At 41.8% G+C, this 15,774-nt stretch overlaps 1 protein-coding gene across 6 annotated transcripts in view; it reads left to right on the forward strand.

Annotated features, from left to right (window-relative positions):
• Window positions 1–8,142: 8,142 nt before the first annotated feature.
• SLC12A8 (solute carrier family 12 member 8) overlaps window positions 8,143–15,774 on the forward strand; it is a 48,521-nt gene continuing 40,889 nt past the window's right edge. For 2 of the 6 annotated variants that reach the window (XM_068195330.1, XM_068195334.1), the window contains exons 1-3: window positions 8,146–8,358; window positions 14,206–14,422; window positions 15,195–15,341. In XM_068195330.1, the coding sequence (XP_068051431.1) occupies window positions 14,354–14,422; window positions 15,195–15,341 (216 nt within the window). In that variant the 5' untranslated portion in view covers window positions 8,146–8,358; window positions 14,206–14,353. Of the gene's footprint in view, window positions 8,359–10,618; window positions 10,679–11,737; window positions 11,921–14,205; window positions 14,423–15,194; window positions 15,342–15,774 lie in introns of those variants that run through there. The other 4 variants (XM_068195335.1, XM_068195331.1, XM_068195332.1 and 1 more) reach the window with 4 other exon arrangements.

Raw genomic sequence — 15,774 nt, forward strand, 5'->3', positions numbered from 1 at the left:
GGAATAAGTGTTTATGTAGTTCTGGGAGGTTTAGCTCTGTAAACAGCTCTTTCTTGTTTAATAATGGCATTATTTAATAACGTTTTTCACTGCTTTTAATCTGCTGCAGATGCACAGTCTTCACGTTGATCTGGTCATTTTTGTTAGTTTTCTGTGTATGTGTGGGAAAAAGCAGCTTTGGTTGTCTGTTCTGTTCTTGTGCTGTCAGTATAAGGCTGGGGTGAGCGTGGAGATTCCCCTGAGCTAACAGCAGCCATTCTTACCAAAAGGTCATGTGAGCACCAGATACATGTGTGTGTGTGTGTAAGGTGGAATTTTTGGGGATATCTACTAGTGATAGCACCATGATAATCTTGAAAAAGAAGAAATTGATGACATTTCTCTCTCTCTCTACTTATACAGAGACAAGCTCTCTCTCTCTCTACTTATATATACAAAATACATATATATATATACACACATGCACTTATTAATAGGCCATATTTTGGTCCTAAATTACTTGACAGTGTCCCTTTTAGCATGAATCTTTTGATATGTTTTGCCATTAATATAACAGACAATGAAGGAATCAGCTTGTAATGGTATACTAATAGGCATTTACATTTTTTTCATTTGATTTGAGAATGAATTAATCATAAATGACGAGTTTTGGGGAGAAGGATTAACCATGTGTATTACTGTATGTTGGTTTACAAATAACAACATAATTTAAATTGGATTATAAAAGAACCATGTTTATGATCTTGTGTCTCCTAGTGTTGTCTTTAGGAAAATTGTGTTTCAAGCAAAAAATAGGACAAGAAACTATTCATGTGAAATAACACTTGTATTATTTTTATATTGTACTTGTTGGTTTTTTTGGATGATGGGAGCTTTTCATTGTTAATTGAGAAGTACAGTAAAATCTTGCTAATTCGCTGACCTCTAAACAGAGCATCTGACAGGTTTCTACATCCCTCATGGTCCTTTCCCACCTCTCTGCAATGGTCTAAAAAGTACTGTAGCAAGGTCTCACATGATAATGCTGTACTACTTCACCCGAGTATACTACAGCATCTCTATTAGTATACTAGGAGGTAGAAGGAGTATTGAAAACTAAATTGCAGTTGTCAAAATAAATTAACAAAGTACTTTTTGTGATGTGACATCCTTGCTTTTGTTGCCTGCTTCTTCACTATTTTCAAAATTGTAATTTGTAAAGGGTTTCTGAGGCACTGCTGCAAATTATTGGGGTTCTACTGTAACTTTTGGAGTTTATTCCGAAGTATTCGTGTTCTCCTATGAAAACTTTCCACCTGAACAGATACATTATATTCCATGCTTGATCAGGATATTTTTATAGAATTTGTATCATATCTAGTAACTATTTGAAATGAACCAGAATATTTGGATGAATTAACTCTGAATTTTGCAGCATTGGATTACATTATGTATGTATATTTGCTAACTAAATTTTCTTGGCTTTGAGAGCTTTGATTTTTATTCTTTGTTTGCTTGTTTTAATACCATTACAAATTGCAGGGAAAATCCTAATACTCCTGGGAATCCTTTTGGAAATGTTAACAGGCAGAAATATGTTTATGCAGTCAGTACCAGTACACATGTGAACTTTCAAATTACATGGTTGGTACTGAAGCAAATGAATAATTTTACAGTTTCCTAGAGTTAAATGTCTTACTAAAATGAAGCCTTGTAACTTTGAAAGTTCATTGGACTTAGGGTAATGCATGTTTATGTTAGGCATGTAATGCATTTAGCTGAAACTCACTTTGCAAAGGACAAGCACTAAGAAAGTATTACTGCTAATGAAAAGACATGTCTTTAATTTGAAAGTATAACTTCTGTTCAAGTTCAGTTTGCTTTGTGTCAGGGAAATAAATTTATAGTCGCTTTTGCTCTACTCAACATACAAAACCTTCTGTTTCCTTTTTAAAATTACATCTTTTGGTAGGAAACACAAACTGAGGCAAGCAAACATTTCTAAGAGTTGTTTCTTGCTTTCCTTAATCCAATGGATGGAAAGGTAATATTGTGTAAACAACATTGTTTTATTTTTTTATGCAATATCATGCTGTAAATATGATTTATCAAATAAGGATGTACCTATGATTGAATCTTTGATTCTGCACAGCTAGAGTTTATATATAAATATAAATGTGTCTTGACAATCAAGGACTTATGTCAGTCTTCCTTTATGACGTTTCTTATTGTTATGCATTCCATTTGTTCGACTTGAGTATTTGTATTGTCTGTAAAGTATGTAACGTTTTTATAGCTTGTTTAAAAACAAACAGAAAAGCCTGTACATATGAACTGATCACAGTACTGCTCTGTTAGAAGGCATATGATGATGTACTGTTTGTAAGCAATAATACATGACAGTGCTAACTTGACAAGTAGCATAAGGATAAGTTCCAAATATACCTTTGGGAGTTAATAGCCTTGAGTTAATGAATATTCTTAATCATTTTTTTATAAATAAATTCAGATGTCCTCCTGCTGGAATATATACCATTGTTTACAGAGCACAATTTCAGTCACAGAGAGGACAGTCTTTAGATCTATGGCTTCGTCCACTTTGAGTGAGAAATGAATGGCTTGGCTGCACTTCTGCGGGATGAGGAAGACTGCTAAAGTTGAATAGCTGTGTCTCTAAAGGATCAGAGATACTATTCTGCTTCTGTGCTGATTCCTGCCAGTTCCTCTACATAAATTTGGAGTCTTTAAGTCCTGATATTGAACTGATGAGACTTGGGCCACCCATAGAAAGGAATAGTTCTCTTCTTATTTCATATGCAGATAAACAGTGAACTTTTGAGTCACCTCTTCCTTTGAGTTGCATATTTTTCAAATTATGAGCTATAAGATGATGAGATGGGTTTATTCTGATAAACTAGATGTCAAACTTATAGTTTGAATTGAATAGGTATTAGACTGTACAGAGCAGCATATCAATTTGAACAGTCATCACTGCTTTAGAACCTCCCCCCCCAATTTATAAATGTATATGACCTACATTTTATAGAAAAAGAAATGTTTTTAAATGCTAGTCATTTATATAATATGTGCTTTGAAGGATTTGCTAGTCCACTTCTGTCACTTTTAGTACACTGGTATCTTTTATATGTAATGTATGCTTTTTATTATTATAATTATTATTATAATTATTATTATTGTAGACATTTCAGTAGGAATAATTTTGCAACAGTATGAGGGGTTGAAATTTTCATTGTCAGAAATGAATTATACTGGACTTTGTCTGTGTAGTCTTGTCTTTCTTTAAATACTGTCTGGAAGGGAACTTGGTATTCAATAAAGCAAGTGACTTCCTTTTATTTTGAAGGCATACTATATAGTGCTGAATTGGATCTGAAAATGTAATGGATTTGAAGATAGAGAAATTAGTACAAAATCTAGTGTACAGAAGAAATTGTCTTATGAAAAACATGATGATATATATAGTGAAACACTGTTACAGTGAATTTCTGATATAGTGCTATTTTCCTGGATTCCATATGCCTTCTTTGTATTTCAGTTAATAAAAAATGATCATTTGTATAGATAAATTTAGGATAATAGGTTTATTTCAATCATTATACAGTATTTCTTTTTCCTACAACATCTATTCCGTCCCTTTATTGTCAGACAAAAGACCGTAGCCTAAATTCCATCAGTTGGAGTATGTATATATAGGGGAGAGATGGTTTTACAGGAACCTGGAAAGTATGAATTTGCATATTCCTTATGTTTCTGACAAAAATCAGTATGTGAGTCTTTCATTATTCCTGTGAAATGAGGAATTTCCTGATACCAAGAAGAGAGTGAGAGTGTGTGTGTGTGTGTATGTATGTGTGTGTGTAGATCCATGGAAGATATTTGGGTCTTAAGGCCAAAATGATAAAAGTATAAAAGGATTTAATGTAGCTCAACTCATGACTTGCATTTAATATGTAAAAGAAGCATTTAAATTTCATTACTCACAAAAATACAAAAATAGTTTTGCAGGGAACAGAACTATTTGGATAGCAGGCTTGACCAAATGATTTTTTTTTTGGTTAAACTTGATATATTTTAAATGATTCTATTTCTGCCTTTATTTCTGCCCTAAAAGCAACTTCAGAAATATTTTGGAAGTTACTCTTCCTGTTCATTTGACTGTGAGTGTAATTTATATCATGGTTTACAAAATGTGGCATGAAGGATTGGATTGTTTTATCTGTATAATACAATGAAAGTTTGCTTTTTTTTTTTTTTACATAATCATGGTGAATGGTATTGTATTCTTAGACTGATTTATTCATTAAGTGACTTAATGAGTTTCATCACTTTTGACATTATTGTTTTCTTATGGTTAACTTAGTCTTTTTGGGTTTATAATACCCTTCTATGTATTGTGATACTAAGGGAAGTTATGTTTTTTTGCTTTATTTTTAATTAATCTAATAGTTTGATAATTTATATTTGCAAATGATGCATTTTAAATGTGGTCACTTGCTGTTTGAAAAATAAAAATATAGAATACTGTTTTATGAATAGACTTAGCAGCATTTTTCATGTTAGATAATTTCAAACAGAATCTGCTTTCTTAATGAGACAGATGAAGGCATGTAAAGATACATATTGTGCAAGAACTGAAGTGGATACTTTTCAACAATTAAATGAAATATTTAAGTATTTGATTTGAAACACACAGAACTTTTTTGGGTTTTTTTCTCCTTTGGATCTCATTGCCTCTTTTGATTATAGGAAACAATCCTGATTGTCTGAGAAGATTGCACTGAAACCACTTTAATAGAAACACCTAATGTTAGACCAGCTTTCCTTTTGTGATTTTTCTTTGCACTGGAGTGAGTTTATTCAGTGCCAGCAGCTCCTCACATACATGAGAATCAGGACTTTGTTTTAAACTCTCTTTGTTTTAATCTTTAAATTAAGAAGGGTGAATTCAATTATGCAAGATTTCAAGTCTGTTGGATAACAGTATGCCATGTGTTCACTACAGCATTTTCTAGCACGTGTAATATATGGAGTATTTATTACATAGATTTTTCCATTGTTAAAGCAAATATTTTTTAAAAGTATTGAGGATAACAGTATTTATGCACCTACAAAACCATAAATATGCCCTGTGGCATTAATTACTGATAATTCGGTTTTCTCCTCTTTATTTGTTTGTGTGTATCAGGCGTGATGTTTCCCTGAATCCTTTGGTAGGGTCCTTTTTGGTAAATACTTGATTTTTGTGGAATGCTTGGCTGTGTTGATTTTACTTCATGTCAAAAACCAAGTTTTATGTAAGAAGGTATTAAAAGTGGCACAATACCTTTTAAAGAGAAAAGAGCTGTAGTGAAGCAGTGTGTGAAGACTGGAGCTGTGATCAGATGAGCGTGGCAGGAAGAGCTGGTGGGTCTGGGATGTCACCAGCCCCTCACCCGGTGGGTGCAGCAGGGCCACTACCTGGGCATCCACCGGCCACCTGGGGAACCTCCTCTGGCAGCGGTGGCTGCGTGAGAGGAGCTTCTCATGTGGCCTCAGCTGCACCCTCTGAGGAGGTTGGCTCAGCTGGCTGCGTTTGGCCATGGCAGAGAAGGGCACTCAGGTTTGCTCTCATGTCTTACCCAGGGAGAGCAGCCCTGGCAGCGGTGGCCACGCACAGCCCAGGGTGGTCACTGACTGCAGCAGCACAGACTGAAAGTGGCCGTAGGAAATGCTGCTGCTCAGTCCCTCTGAGCTGTGGGAGGCACTGCTTTGTGTACCCCGGAGCAGGGTGTGAACACAGCTCCAGCACTGGATAGGACGTGGTTTCAATCTTACTCCAGTGTGCAAGTTATGGTATTGCCTTTTTAAAAGACCTTACAAACTTCATGTGATATGTTAGCATCCAGCCAGCATAATAACTGCTTTTAATGGTTTCATGATTGATGGTTTTAAGTTGTGGGTGCACTCTGACTCTGCAATGTGCCTGATGATAGAGTGTGTATGTACTCAGCCACCCTGCTTGTCTTTATTTTCACTTACATTGGTTATACTGATTTTCATTTGTTTTAATTATGTGGTGGAAATAAGAAATCAAAACTGATCACATCTGCCTATTGACTTTCATGATTAATACTTTCAAAGAGTAAAGTGATACTGAAAGCTACTTTTCAACATTTTGATATTGAAAAGAATTATCAGAACCTATATTTTGTGTTGAGTGAGAAAAATAGTCCATTTAAATTAGCTTGCTTTTAGTTTTTGCTAGGAGAAGGAAGCATTTTTCTATTAAAACTAGTGGTTATTTGTTTATTTAGAGGCATTAAAAATATCTCTTTGCAATTAATGTTTTTCTTGCAGTGCACAGGATAAACTATTTTGTGGCTTCAGGATAGACAGCAGTTTATAGAAGTTCAGCGATTTGGAGGTGTGTTGTCTTAGGGAGGTCATCTCAGAAAGCATCCTGTTTGTTGATTATCTTCTGCATTGCACTTGCCAAATCAACAGAATATAGTCTTCCTAGAATATTGTTTGCTTTTTTGTCTGCTCTAGTTGTCAAGACATGAAGTTAAATGAAGAGAGCTCTTCACTGGAACAGGTTTTTTTTTAAAAAGGAGCCCATCTGTGCTGTCTTTTGAAGCCAACAGCCCTGCCCTGGTTGCTCAGGTAAGTTGCTTCCTCTGCGGTGCTCTTCCCCTTTCACACCAGGGCTGGTCTTCAGGTTCATGACATCCCTGCTGCACCATCTGCTTTGAATGCATACATGTACAAGCCCCTGGCAGAGATTAAATAGGATGATTTGGTGAGGTTCCATTTTAAAATATGTGTGCAGGTCTTTTGCAGTCCAGCCAGTCTACGTCACTTTTGCCTGTGTCAGCAGCCGTGCACATCATGCAGAAATCACGGAATCCAGTTCCTGTCTCTGTTATTTAAACTCACTTCTGGATGTTTGCTGGGTGTACAAGTCACTGTTGTTTTTTCCACTCAGAGTCCATCTCCCTGGGCAGCTCTGCCTTTATTGCACAGGACAACCAAGACATGTTTCTGTGTGATCACTGTTGGTGTGATTTCATTGGGTCAGTGGCTGTGTCTTCCAGGCCTCTTGGCTAGAAATGTGGTGCCCAGTCCCAGACCAGGCTTTGTGATGACATCTTTTTAGATAGATCAGTGCCTTGGCAGTAGCTTGTACATAGCTGCCTTAATTTAGAGGAGGTGATACCTTCTCAGCAGCTATGGAAATACAAGTAGTACCACTGAACACGTTAATTTTCACTTTTATTCACATAAAATCTTTGTTTTCATCATCAGATGGGATCATTAGTGCCATTTCACAGAGGCAGACGTAACAGCTTTTGTTAGATCAAAAGCACTAGCCTGGCCCAAATGAAACCAAAAAGATCCATTACTTTAGTGGTGTAAATTATAAAAAAAATACTTCTCTGTTGTATTATGAATAATGACTGTTCAAAATGTGTAAGTGTTATAGTCTGAAAGCTCTTCAGGAGCAGCACATCCTTAATCGGTCTTGTCACAGGATAAACTGAGCCATGAGAGGGGATAAAGCAATGCTGCAAGTGCTGGGAATGTTCAGGGTAATTGCGAGGTAGTCTCAACCGTGCAGTCACGTGCAACAGCAAAACAGGATGACATCAGAAGCTGAAAGGAAGACTTGTTTGTTTTCTCTCAAGTCCTGTGATTTCTTCCATTTCTCTTTGCCAGTTCCTGAAATCATCTTTGTTAAAAAGCTAACGTAGACAGAAACACCTAAGAAAGATACAGCTCAGAAAGACATAAGCAAGGGCAAGGGTACCAGTGGGACAAAGTGATCTTTTCCTGCAAACCAGGGCTCCAAAAGGGGGATTTTCTTTAGGACTACATCTGTTCCCTTAGAGAAAGAGAACAGGATGATTGATAAAACTCTTAGTCAAACACGTAGCTAGAGTGATGGATGTTGCAGCTACTTGAAAATGTGCCATAAGGACAGTGTGAGTCCTCACAGCAGGTGTGGAAATGTACTTTGGCAGTATTGGCTCTCACAAAGCTGTTGCCTGAAAATCCATTTTAAGGAATTGAAACAAGAATGCTCAGGTATTATGTTGATAACTCCTATTACACTGAATATCACCAGGTAAAAATCCATTTTAAAGGCAAAGTATTTTACAGTTTGTAGCTGTGAGTGAACTTGAAAAAGATTGTCTCTTCATTTAGTCTGAGAACATAATGTATGTGTCACAGCCCGTTTTATGGTCAGTCTAGGGTTTGTAGGTCATTAAGTGATGTGATTAGCTAAACTGGGTAGTTATTCACAGTTTGTACTGTGTGTGTGCATGGAAATTGCACATTGTGTTATGTGTATGTCTGGCAGCTGAAGAAGATGATGAGGTAGGTGACAATTAATATTCATCCTATTAAGAATTAATCCTTTCCACATCTCACAGGATGGCTCAGACTTGTGGATCTTTCAAATTCTCATCTCTTGCTGACTGACCTCTGCGCTGCTGCTTTCCCTCTTTCTGGAGGCCGTGTTTGTATCTTTGACACCTTTATTGTTCCCATACCTGTTCTGTCCCATGTAACCTTTTGTCACCCTCTTCACTCTCAAATCCATTTCCAGACTCCATTCCCTAGAGCAATTTCCAGTCAGTGACACTACACGAACCATCAAAAGTCTTCTCAAATCATGGTTCAGGATGTCCAGTGAGTGGGTCTGCCAGGCTTTGGATGGCTCCATCTGCCCCAGGACCTGTGTAACTTGGAGAGGATTCCAGCAGGTCTGTGGAAGATGCAGTGTCCTTTGCTAGCCCTAAAAGCACTCGAGATTTCGACTTGAAGAAAACAGTTTTAACTCTTAGTTTCATTGTTCCCCTTTTATTCCCTGTAGAACTGAAGTACTCAGCATAATGAGAGAGAATTCTAGTTAGGACTTTTAGAAAACTTTCCCAAGTTGTTTGTGACAGTTTCCTTGGAAGGCCTTAAAGTGATGTGGAGTCAGACTTACATGAAGACACAGGCTCTGAAATGCACACAGCCCTGCTGAAGGAGGGCTCCTGCTTTTGGAAGGATTCTCTTGACAAGTAGGAGAATGTTGAAAATTGCCATGACTAAAATAGGAACAGAAAGAGATTAACACCAAACATTCCTGAAAGTGCTTCTTAGCAGTACTTGGTGATTTTAATGTGTCAGTCCTTTAAAAAACCACCTTTTACTGTTTTTCTCCTGTGATTCTTTCCAGTGCAGAGGCAGGATTTCCCAGAGTGATCAGCAGTGGCAAGTGGCAGTAGCAGCTGGACCAAGAAACTTTAGCTCTTGCCAGGTGTGCACATGTGTGTGGGGAGGGCACAGAAGTGCCTGCGAGCAGGCTACAGGGCTTGGTCCTCAGGGAATTAGTGACTCTTCATCATTGCTGCAACAAATGCAAGATACTGATTTCAGATTTTTTCCTGGCCCTCATGATGGGAGAATCTGGCTGAACCTGTTCCCTGGTAGTTGTAGAGTGTAAAAAGAAGGGAGTGGAGGAGAACTATCAAATATTCCAGGAATGGGATGTCCCAGGGAGCTATCCATAGAATTGGGATTGTTCAGCTTGGAAAAGGTGCTTAGGGGTGACCTAATTGCAGCCTTCCAGCACCTGAAGGGAGCTTAAAGGGAGCACTAGAAGAGCATGTAGTGACAGGACAAAGGGGAATGGCTTCAAACAGAAAGAGAGTGGGTTTAGATTAGATACTGGAAATAAATTCTTTAATGTGAGGGTGGTGAAGCACTGGAACAGGTTGCCTGGAGAAGCTGTGTGGATGCCCCATTCCTGGAAGTGTACAAGGTCAGGTTGGACATGGCTTTGAGCAACCTGGTGAAAGGTGGCTGCCCAAAGCAGGGCAGCTGGAATCAGGTGATCTTTAAGATTCCATCAAACCCCAGACATTCTGTGATTTCCTCAGGTTTCATCCTCCTTTGAGAAGCCATCTGTCTTCTCTGAACTCTTGTTTTCCTTTTCTGCCACTTGCAGAAATTTGTGGTTTTGTTCAAGAGTAGAGGCTTATTCACACTTTGGCTCTGCAGGAAAATCAAAACAGGTTTACTGGATTACATTAATGTCTTGTATGGGTATTTTTTGAAAATTAAAATGGCTCTAACCCATTTTGGAAGTAAATTAAATCAAAGTGTACTACACAAACTCTAAGGAAGGGTGGCTGGCTCTAGATTTGATCCTCTTTATATTGAGACTGTCCAAAATTCCTGTCTTTAGTTCAGGTGGAGCTTTGCCTGCGCAAGGTCACAGAACTTGGCAGCCTAGGGCTGGGAAGTTCGACTGGATCCACTTCCTATTGAAACGTTGCTGCAGCTGCTCCTGTGTGGAACCAGAGCCCCCTTTCCCCGTGGCCAGCTTTTCCTCAAGCAGCTGTGAATTTGCTTATTTATTCACTTATTTTGTCAGACTCCTGAGAACCGCAGATTGAGTGGCGATCTGCTCCCAGCCCCTAATGACTTCTGTGTCCCACGCTCGGCGCTGCGGGGTCTCGGCGCTCCGGGAGCCGGCGTGTCCCGGGCTCGGCGGGTCCGGCCCGAGCCGGGCAGGTGCCGGTGCCGGTGCCGCTGCGGGGGCGGGCGCGGTGCCCGGGCAGACGTGGCAGCGCCCGGGGCCGCCCCGGCGGGAGGCGGCGCCGCGGGAGCCGGCGGGAAGGAGGGAGGGCCCGGGAGCCGCCAGGTGAGTGGGGTCGGCACCGCGGGGACACCCCCGAGCCGGGATGGGGGACCGGCCTGAGCCGCGGGGGCCGTCCGGGGACCGCGCAGGCGGCGCCGGGCTTGGCTTGGCTAGGCTTGGCTTTGCCCGCTGCTCCCTCCGGTGTTGCGGCGGCTCGGTCGGGGCGGAGGCGGCGGTGGGAGGGAGGTGAACGGAGGAGAGGAAAGCTAAAAAATGAAAACCATGGTGAAGGTGAAAAAAAAAAAAAAAAAGGTGGAAAAGAGCTCCCCCCCCCCAAAAAAAAAAAAAAAAAAAAAAGGCTGATTAAAAAGGGCGTGGGGAGGGAGTTAAAAAAAGAAAGGTAAAAGAAAACCAGAAAAAAGGAAATGGAAGAGAAAAAAAGGAAAAAAAAACAGGGAAACAAAAAGGGAAAAAAAAAAAACAAAGAGGGGAAAAACGGAAAAACTGAGAAAAAAGTGAATTTAAAAGAGGACAAAACAAACAGAGGGAAGAGGGAACGCGTAAGTCGCAGCGCTGCCCGGGCAGGGGTGGGCAGCCCGGTGTGGCGGTGGCCGCAGCCCCCAGGTGTTGGCAGTGCCGTGGCCTCTGCCAAACCGAAGCTCTCCGGCCACACCGGGAAACTGAAGTTGCTGTGGAGAATCCGGGCTCGTTTCCCACGTCTGGTGTTCCGCAGCCTTCGTTGCTCTGCGGAGATACGCGAAAACAAAACGAGCTCGGTAATTGTCCTGGCTGGTGCAGTAAATGAGTAACTGGGAATAGCCAAGCGCTGCTCTGTGTGGCGTCACCTCTGTTGCACTGACGGCTGCTTCATTTCCCTTTAATTCCGCTTTCCTAAAAGACTCCTAAATTAGGTGTTTTTAAGAACTTGACCCGGAGAGGGGTTGAAGGGATTTATTAAAACTAAAATGCTGTTGGCTGCTGTGTCCCTTGGGAGGAGAGGCTTTAGGAGCACCTCCTCTGGCGGGGACGGAGGCTTCGGAGGTCGTGGGACCACACGCAGTTGTGCTTGGGAAGGCGTTAACCTTTCCTCTTCAAAATCAGCCAGCTCTTGAGTAGCTCAGAAGCAGCTTTAATGTGATGATTAATAAAATGGGGCTTTGAAAGGATATGGAGGGCACAGAAATTTAATCTATAGGAATCTGGTTTTGCAATTAGATATAGAAGTGTTTCAGGAAAAGGAGATGAGCCTTTGTAATGTTTCTGCGAGGTTTGCTAATGCTCTTCTGCTCTCTTGAGTGCTAAATGGTATGGAAAGATTAAAACAGACGTTCGTCTTTAATTTATAGACTGGTTTAGTGTATTTGGCAGAAACTTTAGGAAAAACAACAGCAATTTACTTTCAAGTTAGAGGCTCACTTATATTAGGGAAAACTGAGTCTGTTTAGTTTATTTATCCTGCTAGTGTGTATAGCAGAAAAAGCTTCCTCGGGATTGGTGACCTAGGTACAAAACAGCACCCAAAAATATCCCTGTACTCTTGAAGTGCTGCGTGGGGCAAGAGGAGGGCACCTGCCCCAAGGACTTTCCACTCACAGACCCTAAATTGCAGAAATACTTGCATGTTGATGGATTGGGATGTGGCTGTGAGTTCATTTGTTCAGCTGCCACTCCTGTGCTTTACACCCCCTTCTGTGTTTGCTTTGGCTACCTCCTAGGGACCAATGGATCCAGTTTTGGTGGGATGTAAATAATTACAGAATTGGGTAATAAGATTTTTAGGCAGTTGGAAATACCACAGAGGAGCAGCAGTGCAAAGGCAATTTCCTGGGATTGTGGAGGAGGAAGATCTTACAGCAAGGTGAGCAGTAGCTGAGCAGAAAGACCTGTAGAGCACAGGGCAGCAGAAGGGTTTTAAAGCAGAGAAAAAGGAAGGAAATTGTGAGATAAGGGGAATTTAAATGTCTAGGCAGGTAACATTTCTTGCTAGGTGTACTTCAGGTCTAAAATCCATGTGTGCAGCCCTTCTTTTAGCATTTTGTAAGTTTCAGGTGGATAATATGGGTGCATGACACCTATCTAAGTAATGTCACGCACCAGGCACACTGAGGGAGTCACTTCAGCTCTGAGCTACTCTAAGGGGTTGGAGCCATCTCCTTCTGACTCCCTTGGCAGACTGGTTTAGGAGAGCAGGGGGCCAGAGAGCTGCAGCCTCCCTTTGCTCCACATCTAGATGGGACTGCTGTGGCAGACTGGAGTTTGGATGACCCCAGTGAATGCTTTATTGAGTGAAATCTCTGTTGAGGAAGGTCTGCAGTATGGATTCTTAGGAGAACATGGCTATTCAATTGTAATCTTGTTTCACATTCTGTATTTTCTTCCATTTTTTATTACTGTGGCTATTTGAAAAAAAACATGAACTTTGTTTCTTTGGAGTTCATCTGCTCCTGCTGCTTTTGCCCTGCTTGAAGCCCCAGTCTCCCTGTAACAGCAACAATTTGTGATATTGTAAAGGGTTATTTGCTTCAAGAAATGTGGAGGCAGCAGCAGGGCATCTGTTGAACTCTCATGGCTTTGGTGCTGCTTAACTGGCCATGTGGGCAGGGCAAAGAAAAACCTCCCGTGCTGGCCATTGTACCCCAGCTGCAGGAGACCTTCTGCAACTGAAACACTGTGGTGGAGCAGCATCTGCTTTGGTTATTTAATTCTGGGTGTTTCAAAGTAGACTAATAAGGGCAGGATGGTGAAAGGCATTCAGACCCTGGTGCAGAAATCCTGAGAGACACAAAGTAGTTTCTCTATGTCCCTGTGCAATAGGCAAAGCACATTTCTGTTGTCTTCTTGCCCTGAGCCTCCGATTAATTTGGTCTCTGGTCTCAGATAACGTGTCCAGCCCTTGGTACAAGCCTTGTGCGATCACGGTTGGTTCTTGTAAGCATGTGGGCTCAGCTGGTCAGCAAATTACCTGTCCCAGGAGAGCCAATGATCCAGACAAACTACCCTCTCCATATTTGTGGAACAAGCCTTACTCCCCTCTGGCTGCAGCCCTCTTTGTCTTACCTAGACATGTTGTACTGTATTGAGGAATAGCCAAAAGCTCTCTCTTGACACCTGGTGTGGGAGACTGTGGGTAACTGAATACACTGGCAGGACCTTGGTCTGCAAAAGGTACAGCTGAAGCAGATGTGGTCAAGGCTGTGAAGTGATGAGTGGTGCTGGGAAGTGAATAATCCATGTGTCCTATGTCATTGGAGCACAAGAGTATGCAATGACATTACCAGGCACCAGATTTAAAACCGAGAGGAAATGCATTTTGCAGACAACACTGTGGAGCTGTGGAGCCACTGCTACAGGATGCTGGGGTTAGGTTTGGAAAAGGCTACCAAGGACTGTTAAATGTGTGGCTGATGGTGGAGCCTGAGCTGGGAGCAGGGCTTGGGAGGGTGCTGGGGGAGCATTGCTCTTTGCTTGCTGTGGTGTCACTCTGGTTCAGCATCTGCTACAAGCTGCTACTGACTGTGTGGACAGTGGCCTTGTGCTTTGGCAGACTAAGAAAGCAGCAGCCGTGTCTTTCATCTTTCCTGCTTTCACAGCAAGGCTGGAATAAAACCATGCATCTTCTACAACGGAGGACCCAGCCCTGCAGGAATTTGACTGAGCTGAGCTTCCACTCAGAGCAGCTTCGCCTGTGGTGGTGTTAGAGCTGTGCTCTGGGCAGGCGGAGGTAGCGCGGAGGAGACGATGTTCAGCCGGAATGGTGCCCGAACTGAGGGATACGTCCAAGAGCTCTTCCATGAGGAAGCACAGCAGGTATGTCAGAGAGACATTTCCTTTCCCAAATTTCTACCTCCATGGCCTCTGCACTCCTGGTCATCTCTGTGCAAGGGAAGAGGACGGAAGTAACAAAACTGCCCTTCATTTTGCTGTGCATGTCTGAGGTGTATGACTTAGAAAGGGAAAGAAGAGACTTGATTTCCAGAGGGCAAGAGGAAGCAGTTGCCATAGGAAAACTGCAGTTTCCCTGGAGTTTCAGATCTTGGTTCCAGCAGCTCTGGAAAATCACTTTGCCCAAGACCCAGAGGTGCATATCTCCTTGAGAAACAAAGGGTCCTGATCAGATATGACTGTGATGGGAAAACCATCTTAACCTACTCTGTTGGTCCGAGCTGGTCCAGCCTGGTTTGTCATATCTTCTAAGGGACGTCTACCATGCACTGAGAAACCTGCTTGCCTTGATGGAGTGTTTGGAAGGGACAGGAGGAGAAGCACCATGTGTAGCTGCAGGCTGTGTGAAGGACCCTTGAATGGTGTTTTTGGTTGATGCATCGGGGTTAATTCACTGAGGCTCAGTAAGGCTCTGTGGCTGCTTATCCTACAAGAGTATAAACAGAGTATTGTAGGGAGCTGTCTCTTTCAGGGCCCAGGCATCCCAACAGCCCGTCATCACAGGGACAACTTGCAGCAAAGGAGTGTCTTAGCAGGTGTTGGTGGCCATTCCCCTGTTGGTGGCTGGCTGTTGCACCACTTGTGCAGCCTGCCCATAAAACATGAGTGGTAAACCCCAGGCTTTGCTTCTCTCTAGGTATCTCAAACACAGACCAAGCCCTGGTGGAAGATCCAGCTGTTTGTATGGGAGCCGGTGCTTTTTGGAACGTGGGATGGAGTCTTCACCTCCTGCATGATCAACATTTTTGGAGTGGTTCTTTTCCTGAGGACGGGATGGCTTGTGGTGAGCAAGTGCTGACTTGGTTGAATGTTTGAATAGACATTTTCCTCTGCCCTCTGTAACCTTGTATCTCCATCACCACCCAAGTGTTTTGGATTCTATGCTCTTCATTTTAGATGTTGCTCATGCCCTCTGGTATTTTGTAGCTTTTCAAAAAGTTCCACTAAAATGTGCAGCTGAAGTGGTCTTTGTGACTGGTTTCCTATTTTAGCTTTCAGAAAGAGAAAGGAAAACACAACCACCAACCTTGACAATGAACAGGGACACCCTTGTGTCATATTGTTGAGGAGAAATTAGCACTTTTCAGGTAAATTAGTTACAGCCACTCATCCATCTTCCCAACACCACTGAAAGAGGTCTCTTCCAAACATGCCAGTGTTGGAGTTCCTGATTTTTTGAATGGGGAATCCTCAGTCAGGTGAAATTGTCATTGCTA

Source organism: Anomalospiza imberbis, chromosome 7 (assembly GCF_031753505.1).
Source record: "Anomalospiza imberbis isolate Cuckoo-Finch-1a 21T00152 chromosome 7, ASM3175350v1, whole genome shotgun sequence".
In the NCBI taxonomy this organism is placed as follows: Eukaryota; Metazoa; Chordata; class Aves; order Passeriformes; family Viduidae; genus Anomalospiza; species Anomalospiza imberbis.